The sequence below is a fragment of the Gracilinanus agilis genome, chromosome 3 (genome assembly GCF_016433145.1).
Source record: "Gracilinanus agilis isolate LMUSP501 chromosome 3, AgileGrace, whole genome shotgun sequence".
Lineage (NCBI taxonomy): Eukaryota > Metazoa > Chordata > Mammalia > Didelphimorphia > Didelphidae > Gracilinanus > Gracilinanus agilis.
The window spans coordinates 356,924,536-356,937,646 of NC_058132.1; the positions used below are offsets into that span (position 1 = coordinate 356,924,536).

The 13,111-nt window shown below is 36.9% G+C and overlaps 1 protein-coding gene across 1 annotated transcript in view; it reads right to left on the reverse strand.

Annotated features, from left to right (window-relative positions):
• The window catches only part of NECTIN3 (nectin cell adhesion molecule 3), a 159,137-nt gene that overhangs the window by 112,898 nt on the left and 33,128 nt on the right, over positions 1–13,111 (reverse strand). The window contains exons 6-7 of the mRNA XM_044669188.1: positions 8,269–8,407; positions 6,060–6,144 (exon numbers count right to left, since the gene is read on the reverse strand). Coding sequence (XP_044525123.1) covers positions 6,060–6,144; positions 8,269–8,407 — 224 coding nt within the window. The remainder of the gene's footprint in view (positions 1–6,059; positions 6,145–8,268; positions 8,408–13,111) is intronic.

Genomic DNA, 13,111 nt, shown 5'->3' on the forward strand with positions numbered 1-13,111 from the left:
GACAAAGATAAGAATTTTTAAAAGTTGTGGTTGCCATTTATAAAAATTAAATATTAAGTCATGAGACTGTTAGTAGCTTTAGTAGCTTTATTCAGCAAAATAGTGATAGTGAAGGAAATGTAAGAAGGAGGTAGAAAATAGTGCCTAGCTAAAAATACCATAAATCCAGGTCTGAGTGCCTCCAGAAGGTGAATGTGAACCCTTATGTGAATCTCACCAGCCACAGAGTGTCTCCAAAGACGGACGTCAAAAAGGCTGAGTCACAAAGGGCAGCCTCTCAGGCCAAGGAGGCAAGAGTCTCACCTGAGTGAGTAAGCCCCTCTTCAGCCCAAGTGTCCAATGCAGAAAGCAGAATCTTCACCAGAATCCAAAGTCCAAATCAGGAAGCTGAGATCCAAAGCTTCAAAAGGCGCTGAGCTTAGGAGGAGTCAAATGACCACAAAGAATCTCACCAGAGCTCATGCCCATGAGGCAAAAGACAGCAAATGAACCCTCAGGGTCCCAGAGGCTCCCATTTATACACAGTTTTCTCCACCCATTAGCTCTCCTCATCGCATCTCAGGAATCAATCACAGTCTCCCAAATTGCCTAGCACTGTGTGTGTGTTGTAGGGTGGGGGTAGGGGGGTGGCACAAAGTGCTTGTGATCTTTTAGGGTATGGACTTCCTTTTCTAGTAAAAGGTTCTTATTAACCAAGTGTTAATGACAAAGTGTGAAACTCCGGGCACTCCAGGTTCTCGATTGATTAACTTAAAATAGACAGAGTTTAAATTCTCTTTCACAACATTAATGAAAAATGCCTTTGACAAAATTATGAAAAGTTGATATGGATTAGAAAATAGGTATGTATCTGTGATTATTAAACACTCCCTGGTTGTCTTATTTTTTTAAAAAACCCTTACCTTCCATCTTAGAATTAATACTGTGTATTGGTACCAAAGCATTAGAACTATAAAGACCAGGCAATGGGGGTTAAGTGACTTGCCCAAGGTCACACAGGTAAGAAGTGTCTGAGTCCAGGACCTCTCATTTCTAGGACTGGCTCTCAATTCACTGAGTTACCCATTCCTCCCCCCCACTTCCATGCTTTATTTTGATAGAACAACAGGGCCCCATATTCACAGATGGTTGAAACCATGGATGTACATGAATTCCTGCTGACCCCCATATATATCGTGCTTTTTCCCTCTGTTCCTGCCCCTCAGCTCAGAGCTCAGTGGCCTCCCATTCTCCCACAAGGAAAAAAAAAATTTTTTTAAGTGAAAGTGGAAGTAGAAGAAGAGTCTTTTAATGGAGATTTTTGGTGCTCTGAGAGTAGACTTCTGGCACTTTGCAGGGCAGCCCTACAGAACTTCAGGGAAGACCACAGATAACTGAAAGGGTAGAAAATAAAATCACTGAGAAGGAGGCTCTAAACTACTGAGAAGGAGACTCTACTGTAATTTAGACCCAAGTTTTATTTTCTGTACCCTGTCCACATACATTCAACTTTGGCATCTTTCCTTCCTTCATAGACCATATATATCAACCCCTTAAAATCCTCACCACATTAATCTCTTCTTTGGCTATTTGGCCTACTTCAGCTGCTTTTCTTCAATTTTATGCCATTCCAAAAAGCCCATTTGGATTTGCAATTTAGTGTCCAAGAGTGGTGGCTCTACTGTCCTTGATGGTAGAAAGTCATAAAAATTGAGTCAAATCTTTTCCATTTTTCTTTTGTTTATTGTTCTATTTAGATTTTCATCCTTGAATATCCTAGGAATAACTCTGCAGAGTAGGGCCAACTATCAGGTTTTCATTAAACTATTTTTATTTTCCATTGCTTCTGTTTTATGAGATAATGATTACAAACTCTCATCATTCTTCTCCATAAGATTTTACAGTCAATTTATAATCTAAACTAGCGCTGCCTTTGTCTCTTTCTCCTTTACAAAGACAAGTATTTGCTTTGACTCTTTTGGTCTCCTTGTTATGGTAACTGATTTATATATATACCTCAACTTCTACATGAATCTGTTATAGTCAATACCGATGTCCTTTCTTCCATCTATTACTATTACATCTTGTCCAAATTAATGCCTTGATTGAATGGGTCAAGGCTGAGTTATTTCAACTTCATGCTATCAGTTTTTTCTATTTCTTTTCATTCTTTGTTCATTTTAATATAAATATGTAATATAAATATATTTATATCAATAATAAAAATAAATAATATAAATATAAATATTTACTCTCATAACTGAATGTATTTTATAGTACTGCTGTATAAAAGCAGTTGATTCAGATTACTGGTGACTCACATCAGTAATGGGTACACACATGGTCATATATTCATATATATGTCCACTAAGCACATACATATCTATACGTACATATGTGTATATTTATACCTATCTATATGTGTGTATATTATATATATATAATGTAGAGCTGAAGTAAAGAGAAATTCCTTAGAGATGGGCAGGTTCTCTTGTTTGTGGAAGACAGCATGTTTATCAGCCCTGGAATATCACACAGCCTCCTTTAAGATATCTATATGTCTATATCTATATAGAGAGAGACAATGTGTGCATAAGTTTACATGTATCATGGATAGCACATATATGTATACTCACATATATATGGAATAAATTTATGCATAAATTCCCTATGCACACACATATATACATACACAATCACAATGAACTAGACCAAAGAATTACTAGGAGACCAAGCTGGACCTCATCTGGAAAACTATACAATACTTCTGATAATCTCAAATGGCTCTCTTCACATCTTCCTTCTCTTAAACACCATTATCTTCTGGTTTCAGAAGACATCATCTATGATGGTGGGGGTATCTCATTCTCCACATCAAAGAACACTACAGAATTAGAATGGAAAGGATGGGTTGTGATCTATAGGAGTGAAGGAAAATAGATACACAAATGGGATTATGGTTCCACTGAAGAGTTGTGTGATCGTGAGGATAAAATAATCTACCTCGATCTAACCCAAAAGAGATCTTTCAAATATGCAAAGAGCACAGGTATAGCTTAGCTAAAAATAGAGAACAGGCTGAGATCAAGATTATAAAAATCTCTACCAAAATAGAGGATGCATGTAAGTACGGAGGGTGTACTCACTCACATGGATGAAATTACCCATCTGCAATGATCAAAGCATTATCTCCATATCGTGAGACAGGTGTATTTGAACATCTTAGACATAACTATCCCTATTAATGTTAGAATACTTCATCTCAAAACTAGTAGAATTGGTATTTCCTAACATGTTTTGCCTTGAGGCAACCCATTCACAGGATATGACATATAAGTAGTTTCACATCTAGATAGTAATGACACTCACTGAGAATAATTTCTTTTACAGAATACCAACCAACGGAAGACACCTGACTGGTGAAGGCACCCAGGGCTCTGAGACACTAGTAATGAGAAGGAAAAGTCTCCCAGCACTGGGAGACTTAGCACTTGCTAAAAGGAGTAATTTAGCGCAGATAGGAAAACTTAATTCTGGTGCTATTTTCCCCAGGAAAATCATTAGTGGACAAACAAGTGGGTGTCACCTCTTTCACGGAAATGACAGGAGCTGAGACTTGGACAAAGATGATTTTCTGAGAGAGATGTCTTTAGTATTTGATGTGGTCTCGGACTGTGTCCCCGGTCCTGATCTGGTCCCTGTGCCTGGCTCTGAGAACAAGTACCATGACTGTGAAGCAACTAGGTGGCTCAGTAGATAGAGAGGCAGGCCCAGAGATGGGAGGTCCTGGGTTCAAATGTGGCCTCAGACACCTCGTAGCTGTGTGTCTCTGAACAAATCACTTGACCCCCATTGCCTAGCCCTTATCACTCTTCTGCCTTATAACAAATATTGATTCTAAGAGGGAAGGTGAGGGTTTACAAACAAATCAAAACAAGTACCAGGAGTGAGAATCACTGCATTTCAGTTACATTGTGTAAATGTATCCTTTCTTCACCAGGAGAATAAGCACCCTTCTGACCATTTTTGATAGGAACTGAAAAGGCTATCATAACACATAAAAAGAGCACAGGGTGTATGTATAACAGTGATGGGCAACCTTTTGAGCTTGGTGTGTCAAAATGCGCCAAAAAACCGAGCATAACTCAGGTGGTTTGTCCCTTCGGAAAACAAAACAAAACAAAACATAATTTCACGATATTTAGTTTAAATAACATACTTCTCTGTATGTGGCCCTCTATCATCGAAAATGGCTACGTATGTCAGTGCCGACATGCGTGTCATAGGTTTGCTGTCAGGGATGTATAAGGACTGCTGCAATAAGGTAACCAGGTGTTAATTATACACTCTTATGGATCTCTCAGAAACAAGGGAGATTAAAGGCAGTTACAATGTATTTTGCATTCTGATACCACAACACTAATTTAAAATACAAATAACCATATAATTATTCTATGAATAGATTGTAATATGCGAATCATAATACCTTATCTTACAAGTTGATTGCTAATTTAGATTCAAGAATATGTTTACAGGTTTGAGAATCAATTCCTCCACAATTCTAGTTCATCCACTCCCAGAGAGGTTAAAGCCACTACCTTCACACTCGTACAGTAGTTCATAAAATCACAGTGTTTTAAAGCTAGAAAGGAGCTCGGGCCCTTTCATCTCACAGGGGAGTAAACAATATCAGAAAGGTGGCACAATCTGACTAAGGTCAAATGGCTAATTAGCTGCAGAGCCAGTATCCAGTATCTCTGGACTCCTTTCCTAATACCTTTTTGCAATTTTTCTAGGTGGTGCCCCTCTCCCATTGTACCACTTAAAGGAATTATTCCTTATATATGTACTTTTGTTTATGCCATATCTTGAATACTTCTTTCCTAGCTATTCCATTTCCTTATCTCTTCCTAAAATTTTCAGCTCCAAACTCTCCTAATTTCCTAATTAACCACATGATACTCTGACTTCTTTTATTGTTAGGCTCCTCAACTTCATGTCAAGTTTGTTGCTACCACTAAAAAGTCCTCCATTCAATTACTGGATTAATTTTGGGAGAGATACATTTTTCTATCTCCCTTCCCCATTAGCTCTATCTCTAGCAAATTATTAGCTTTATCTATATCTGTTTATTTATTTCTTCCCTCAGAGAAAGTAAAAAGAATAGGTCTCCTTGTAGGAAAGAGAAAGAGATAGGTGTCCATTTAAAAATCAGGTTATCTTCTAAAAACTACTTTTTGAGGTGGTATATTGGAACTTATCAGAGGGTCTCAGGCTTTGAAAACTAACAGTGAAAGAAATAGTCCATAGGAAATGGGGAGCAGTAAGTATTTCTCATTCTCTCTCTTATTGTAATGTTAAACCTAATGATGACTCAAGGACCAAAGGGCAAGGGCTAGGCAAAGGGGTTAAGCAACTTACCCAGAGCATCTGAAGCCATATTTGAATCTAGATGCCTCAGCACTTCTAAATATGCAAGCGAAATCATTCCTCCCTTTACATTGTCATTGGGATCTTCTCCTTCTGCCCTGATGCCCCCACCCCTAAACACCCTAGGCAAATTTAATTTCTAGTAAAGCAACTGCCATATCCAAAGTGAAATGGCAGGAGAAATTCCTAAAGGTTAACAGCATAACTGCTCCAAAATTTCCAAAAGTAACTCATGAAAATAATACAGGGTTCAGTAAAATTATTTTTATTCTGAATAATCTATTTATTAAGAAATAGAGAACATATTTTTCATTTGCCAAGGAAGTAATACTTAGATTTAGACTCCAATAGGCAAACTTACCACATATTAATGTTCCATAAATCAAGAACCATATGTAGTTTAATGAAAATTTTATTTCTAAGCATCTCAAAAAAAAATTTCCCCAACTTCTAAGAGAAAAGCTTATGCCACTAATCATCAAGAAGAGAGACAAATAGAGGCTTGTATCACCCTAGTTTTCAGAGCAATGAACAAGTAACTTAAATGCCATATAACTACTATTCAACTTCAAGAAATAAACCATTTATATAAGGTGGTGGGTATTTTACACTCTATTTGAGGTGATTTTTAAGTGTTCTCATTAACCTACCTGATGTGTGATTTCATTTTGAGGCACAGGGAGGGATCTTTCTTCATACACAGGAGGTGGTTTATGTGTGGGTGGAAGATCAATCCTGCATTAAAAAGAATAAACAATATGACTGCCACATTTGATGAAAACAAAAGAAAGGTAGGGGGAAGGGGAGAGAAAGGCTCCCTATAATTCTAAACATGATTTCCATGATACTGTTTAAATTGTCTCAAATATTTAATATTCAGCATTCATTTTAATTTACCCTTCAAAGCTGAGAAAACATGGTGAATTAGAACTTAGACAAAATCAAGTCAGCCCACATGCTGCTATTAATTTCTAAAGTGCAAGAACATAATATGCATACATCCCAAAGTTTGTAGTTTTATTTCTTCAAAAACTATACTTGCAATTTTTAAATTAATAACATGAAATAATTGTTTGATACAAGATGTTCCCTTAAGCAATATCATTAAAATCATTTTTCAGGTTCATTAAATGGGTAAATGAGAAAAAATATTTAATGTTGACTTTTTTTTTAAAGCTTTCTATAGGTGCTGAAAACTCAAAATATCTTGATTTGTCATCCAAATTATCAAGACTCTCAATGTCCTAGTCATCTGGAAATCTTTTATAAGAAACAGAAACTTCTTCTTCTAAGATAAAGGGAAAATACTAATAGTCTAAGGAAAATAAATGTTTACTTAATAACCAAGCACTTTATTAATGAATTTATTTAATGAATCAATTTATTAATGAATCAATTTATTTGATTTTTAAGCACAAAATGAACTAAAAGAAAAATGTCTAAAGACCATCAAAAATACCATGATTAATAAATGAAATGTAAACCTTCCTTAAAAATATTGGACATTGTAGTAACTATGTTGGACTTCATTAAACAAAACATAAACATGAAGTATTTATCAAATGTCACATGTAAAAATTTAGAGACGGTTTTACATTTGTAGAAATATTTAACATCTGATGGTTAGAAAGAGAACAGACTAAACTTTTGAATTGTCTAAGCATGAAAAAGAATGGATCATGCTAAAATCTCATTTATAACAGGAATAGAAGAGAATTGCACAAAGAAATTATGATTCCATGTGAGATCTTACTGAGATGCCAAAGTTATCTTAGTATAAGGAAAACTGAAGATTAGGTTCCCCCCAAAACATATGCAGAAGATATAAATATTCTAGTCAAGTTCCACTGTATTAAGATAAGCATTTAAAGACTAATCATTATTTGCTGCTAAAACTTAAGGACTTGGTCTTAAAAGGGGCTCACCGGAATGAGGCTTTTTATAGTCCCTTTAATAGATAATTTTTCTCTTCTTCACCTCCATTCTCCCTCCCACACTACCCCTCCATCCCATATACCCACTTTTAGAGACAGGTGAAGAATAGAAGAATACAATTTAAGGACTGGAAGACATTAAGGGTTATCTAATCTCTCTTAACTTACATGTGAGCCAGTAAACATTAAATGACTTGTACGCCATACAGCTAGAAGTAGTAAAAGCTAAGATACAGATCCGACTCCATATTTCTGCCAACATGCCACTCTAGATAGAATTATATTTGGTTTATTTCTGTACTTAAAAGGAAAAAAAAAACCTGATCATTCAGTTAAAGCCAATTATAGCAGAGCCTCAATTTATATTGCTTTTTGTTCAATTTGAAAGATGTCTACTCCATAATTTAGCCACATGTCACACAAAAAAATAAGTTCTCTTGAAGAAAGATGCTATTAAAAACATTTTCAATAATGCCCAGTGGGTTGCATGAACTGTTACACAAAAGTGAGGCTGAAGACATTTGTGACTTTAAGCCATATACATCTCAGAAAACATTAGCATTAATTTGTTTTTAGAAATCTAGTAAAACGTATGGAGGGGAGGAAGGAAAAGAGAGAGGGGGAAGAAAGAAAGCTCAGAGGTGTTTTCTTTTGTGGCCACAGGAAAATAAATAAACTCTTTACTTTAGATTAAAAATGTATACATTGCATTCATCCCAACTGACCTCTTGAAACTTTTCTTTTTCTTTAAGGTTTAATCTGAAATGTCCTCTCATTTTGCCTTTATCTGTCAAAACACATAAATTAATTTTGCTATCTACCTTCAAATATTTAAGGATTATACTTATGGGAAAAAATTACACAAAGATTTCTGAATGCATACTGACTTGTTCACACTTAAAAACAAGCAAAAAAAAATACCTACACTTTGTCAAGATATGATGGTCTCTTTTTCCGAGGAGTCAGCAGCACAGTCACAAAGATAGTAATGATAAAGAGAGCAAGGACAGCTCCAATGACTGCTCCAGCTACAGCTATGGAAGAGGTCTGCTTAAATGGAACATCTGGAATGCAACACAGATTAGGATTTTTGAGGCAAGAGGTGAAGAATAATAACAAATGCACACTTTTGTGCCTGCAACATGCAGGAACCACTTTTGAAATAAGCATGGTGTTCAAAAATGAGCCTGAAAGACCCCAAATTTGATTTTTTAGGAATACAGACATTACCAATTTTATCCATTTATTTTCCTGATTTCCATTCAAAATACCATCTCTGCATCCTTTGCCTGCCTTTCTCAAACAATGAAGTCAAGGCCTTCAATTTAGAATTCACAAATAATTATGGTGATGAATTTTCCTCCATAAAAGTTATTTGGAACATCTAAAAGAAAAAAAACGTGTTTTGCAGAACAATTACAATATGCCAAGTGAGAGGTGATGAGGATCACAATTAGAATAGTGTTTTTATAGAGAGGCAGGGGTAAGTATAAGAGATAATGTAGAGGTGTCATCAACAAGCCTTGCCAGCTGACTAGATATTACAAAATCAGCCAAGAGTATCAAAGAGGATGTCTTGGCAGTGAACTTGGATAACTAGATTAGTGTCCTTGACAGAAATTCAGAGGCTAGGAAGATTTGGAGTGTTGGAAAAAAGAGATAAAAAATTGTGTGTCTCCGAGGGGGAGTTGGTGGTACATGTGGTAGGCCATTCCATTCAGTGGAGAAATCTAAAGGGTAATTAGTTGGTGATGTAGGATTAGAAAGATTAGGACTAGATATAGAGATGAGAGTATTCCTCAGAGATAATGGAATTCTTGGGATCCGAGGAGACTCTGACAAGAGAGAAAAGAAGAGAATCTAAGAGGGCCTTAGAAGTACTCTACTGGTAGAGGATAGAACATAAGAGGATTCTACAGCCAAAGAAAAAATCTCAGAAAGAACAGTCACACTGACAGAACTAGGATGGAACAGTGCCATTACAAGTCAGAGAGGAAATATTAAGAAAGAAAAGGGGGTCCACACAATCAAACATTGCAGAATGGTCAAGAAGGATGAAGAATGCTCAAGGGCCATGTTATAAATTGAGAAGTTGTTGGTAATCTTGGAATAGAATGGAAGAGCATGAAGTAAGGTTAGCATGGGCCAAGGAAGTAGAAGCAGCAACGGGTTGTCAGCCACATTCAAGAGATTAGATAGTTGGGAAAATTGAAGGTGTCAGTAAGGGGCAATGGGGTGGGTAGAAGGGAAAGAGAGCAAGAGGAGAGGAGAGGAGGAGATGAGAAAGGGGAGCATTCTGGTGATGGGGGGCAGCTAGAGAAGTGTCTTCTTCATGGAACACCAAGGAGAACAGTGCCTTGGATCAAGGAGTATGTGGCAGGGAGTTAAGGCGTAAGACTAGTAAGGTGGTGGAGAGGATGGAAGAATTGGTATTCCTTTGAATAGACTATCAAATAGAGGATTTTGTATTTGGTGCTGGAGATGGGAGGGAGTCACTGGAGTAAATAAAGTAGGAAGGTAAAATGGTTGGTTTTGTGCTTAAGTCAGTCACTTTGGCAGCTGAAAGCAGGATGGATTGGAGTGGAGAGGACCTTGAGACAGACAGTCCCCACCACAGGATATTCCAGTAGTCAGGTATGAGGTGATAAGGGCTTGCACCAGTGCAAGAGAGATGTTGCAAAGGTGACATCAACAGGCCTTGACAGATGACCAGATATGAAGGTGTGAGAGGGGGAGAAATCGAGGAGGATGCCTATGTTGTGAGCCTGAGGGAGTAGGAAAATGGCATTAGCCTTTACTGTAATGAGGAAGTTAAGGAGCTGGTGGGAGGGAGGGTTTGAAGGAAAAGATGAGTTCCATGGTAGACATGTTGAGTCACAGTTTTGTGGTATCCACCTTAAGATATCTAAGTCAGTTGGAGATGCTAGGCTAGCCTGGGGGTTGGTGGACAAGATGGGACAGTATAGGTAGGTTTGAGAATTGTCAGCACAGGGATGGTAATTAAAACCATGGGAATTGATGATATCTTAAGAATAGTAAAGAAGAAAGTGGCCTGGGCCAGAATCCTGCAGGACAGCTAAGGTTAGTGGGTATGATCTAGATGAGGATCTAGCAAAGGAGACTGAGGATGGATCAGATAAACTGGAGAATCTGGACACAGTGGTCACCAGTGTCAAAGGCTGCAGAGGTCAAGGAGTATGAAGATTAAAAGGATAGCCATTGGATTGGGCAAATCATTGGAGAGAGCAGTTTCAGTGGAATGATAGAGTTGAAATGACTGAAGAAGAAAATTGCAAGAGACAGGAGATGAGATTGAAAGCCCAAGTATGAATTATTGGCCTTGAAGGAAATAGCTACTCCTTTATTGAGGTTGTATAACCTTATTTCAGGTTAAAGGAGGATATTGCGTTTCTTAGTCTTCTACCTTGCTCCACTCAATTTTATCTTTCTTGTCCTGATTCTTTCCTCTATCCTCTATATTGCTCTTATACGTCTGGCTTATTTCTCAAGTTTCATTTTCTAAACCTTTTTTTCCATGGATTTGAATAAAGGGCAAAAAGGGAAATGAGAATGTTTCTGGAGAATCAAAAAAATTGAAGTCTTCTAATTTTGTACTTTTTGTACTAGTGTTTAGGATTGAAACTTTTAAAAATACATTAAGTTTTTAGGATTCACAATTTAACAGGGTTTTTCCCCCTTCAAAAATTCTTAATAGTTTCTTCCAAACTCTCCCCCACCCCCCAGATAATCTAGTCTCTTATCATCTTTAGGATAAACGAAAAAATAATTTTCCTGCAAATATGGTAATGCATTGAGTCTCTGATATAAAGCAACGTTATCACCTATAAAGGCACACTGATAATTCTATAATGTAACCCTGAATCCGTCCAAGCCTAGGGAAGTTTTGTAGAAGACAAGCCTTGTACTGCATAGAGTTTACATGGTGGAAGACATGACTCCTGATTGGCTGACAGAATGATGAGCAAAAGTTTGTTGCAGGGACCTCAGAGACATAAATGGAGAGAAAAGTTCCAGGGAGGCAGGCAAGAGAAACTTTTGAATGACAGACTGGAACATAAAGGTACAAGTCTGTAGGAGAGCTTGGCCCCATCATGTCCATTGACTACCTGGGCTTACAATTCTAAATGTGATAGTGAACTTCCCTTTGTAAAACCATTCCCTTTCCTCACCTGAGGTGAGATTTTATCTTGCTACTAACAAGAGAATTTACTCCTGTATCCCTTGGCATATTCTAATTTGTATAATTATAATTTCTGTTTACTTAGATAAGTTATTCAGTATTCATTATTTGTGATTTTTTTTGACTTACTGATCTTTACTTAACTGGGCTTACTGGTATTTGATAGGAAGGAATTAAGCAGGCAATTATCGGTCTACCTCAAAGAAAGTAGGCTTTTGGTATGACTTCCTAAACATTGTTCACCTAGAGATATTTAATAGGGCACAGAAAGATAAAATTCTAGCCTTGATACTTCATTTGGGGGGAGGGAGGCAGCTATCATTTAGGACCCAGCAGTCTGGGACCTCGCTTATTTCTTCCTTACTCACACAGGCCCTTCTACAACCTACAAAAGGTCGAGAGAAAGAATGGTTCTCAGATCCTATTTATTCATGATGTTTGTGAGCTACATCTAGATTATAGGCCATTCACATAGGTATGTTAAATAAGGAGACTAATCTATATAAATATTTTCACAATAATGATTCTTGGCTGCTTCTTTTCCAAGCAACTTTATTTTTTACAAAAAAGGTTTTTGAATTTTAGTCAATTCTGAGGTTATTTTTTTCCAAGTGTTGCCTATTTTCTTTGCCCAGGTTATCAATCTTGGTTATTCATAGTAGTAACTGAACTGTTCTTTTAAAAAAAAAATGTTAGTCCTTACTTTTCATAAGTGCTCAGATAATGTTTTCACTAAGGTTCATTCATAAAATTTTACTAATTCAAAAGACAAAAGACTAAAAGACTCATTATGTACTACTTCTGCCTAAGATCGAAGTGGTTTTGCTGCTAAGGGACTATGACACCTAGCTCTTGAAGATTAGACTCCCTGATATGAGGGCTTGCCAAGTCCTTTCCTCTCCCTTCCCTTTTCTAAAACCATTAACTTCTGTCTTAGAATCTTAGAATACTGTGTATTGATTCCAAGACAGAAGAGCAGTAAGGCTTAGTAAAAGGGGTAAAGTGACCTGCCCAGGGTCACAAAGTGTCTGAGGCCAGATCTGAATATTGGACCTCTCAACTCCAGGCCTAGCTCTCTATCTTTGGAGGCACATAGCTGCCCTCAGACCTTTGAAACTTTAAGAAAATAAATTAACCTATAGGCCCCACTTCCAATTTTAAGAAGCAGGTGATGTTGGTAGCAGATTTTGTTTCTTTAACTTTATGACACCTAGATTTTCATTAGAATTTAATACTTTTCAGAGGAAGGACATTTTTTAAAGATTGATTTTTGAAAGTTCTGAATTCTGTTGGGATGTTTCTTATCCTTCATACTCTTACTTTGCTTGGTATTTTAAGGAGCTTTTATCTTCCATTCTAAAAAAAATCATATTTTGTTGCATTTTTTTCTCCTTAGGGAAGATTTTCATTTGAGGCACGGATAATCTCTTCCTTCTCCCCTAATTGTTTTCAGAAATTGTTTCCCAGTTAATATTTTAAGAGAACCTCTGGTTAATGAACATACTCATGCATAAATTTTCTGGAGAAGTAAAGAGTTTTACACTCACCACCCAGCTTCTTCCCATCA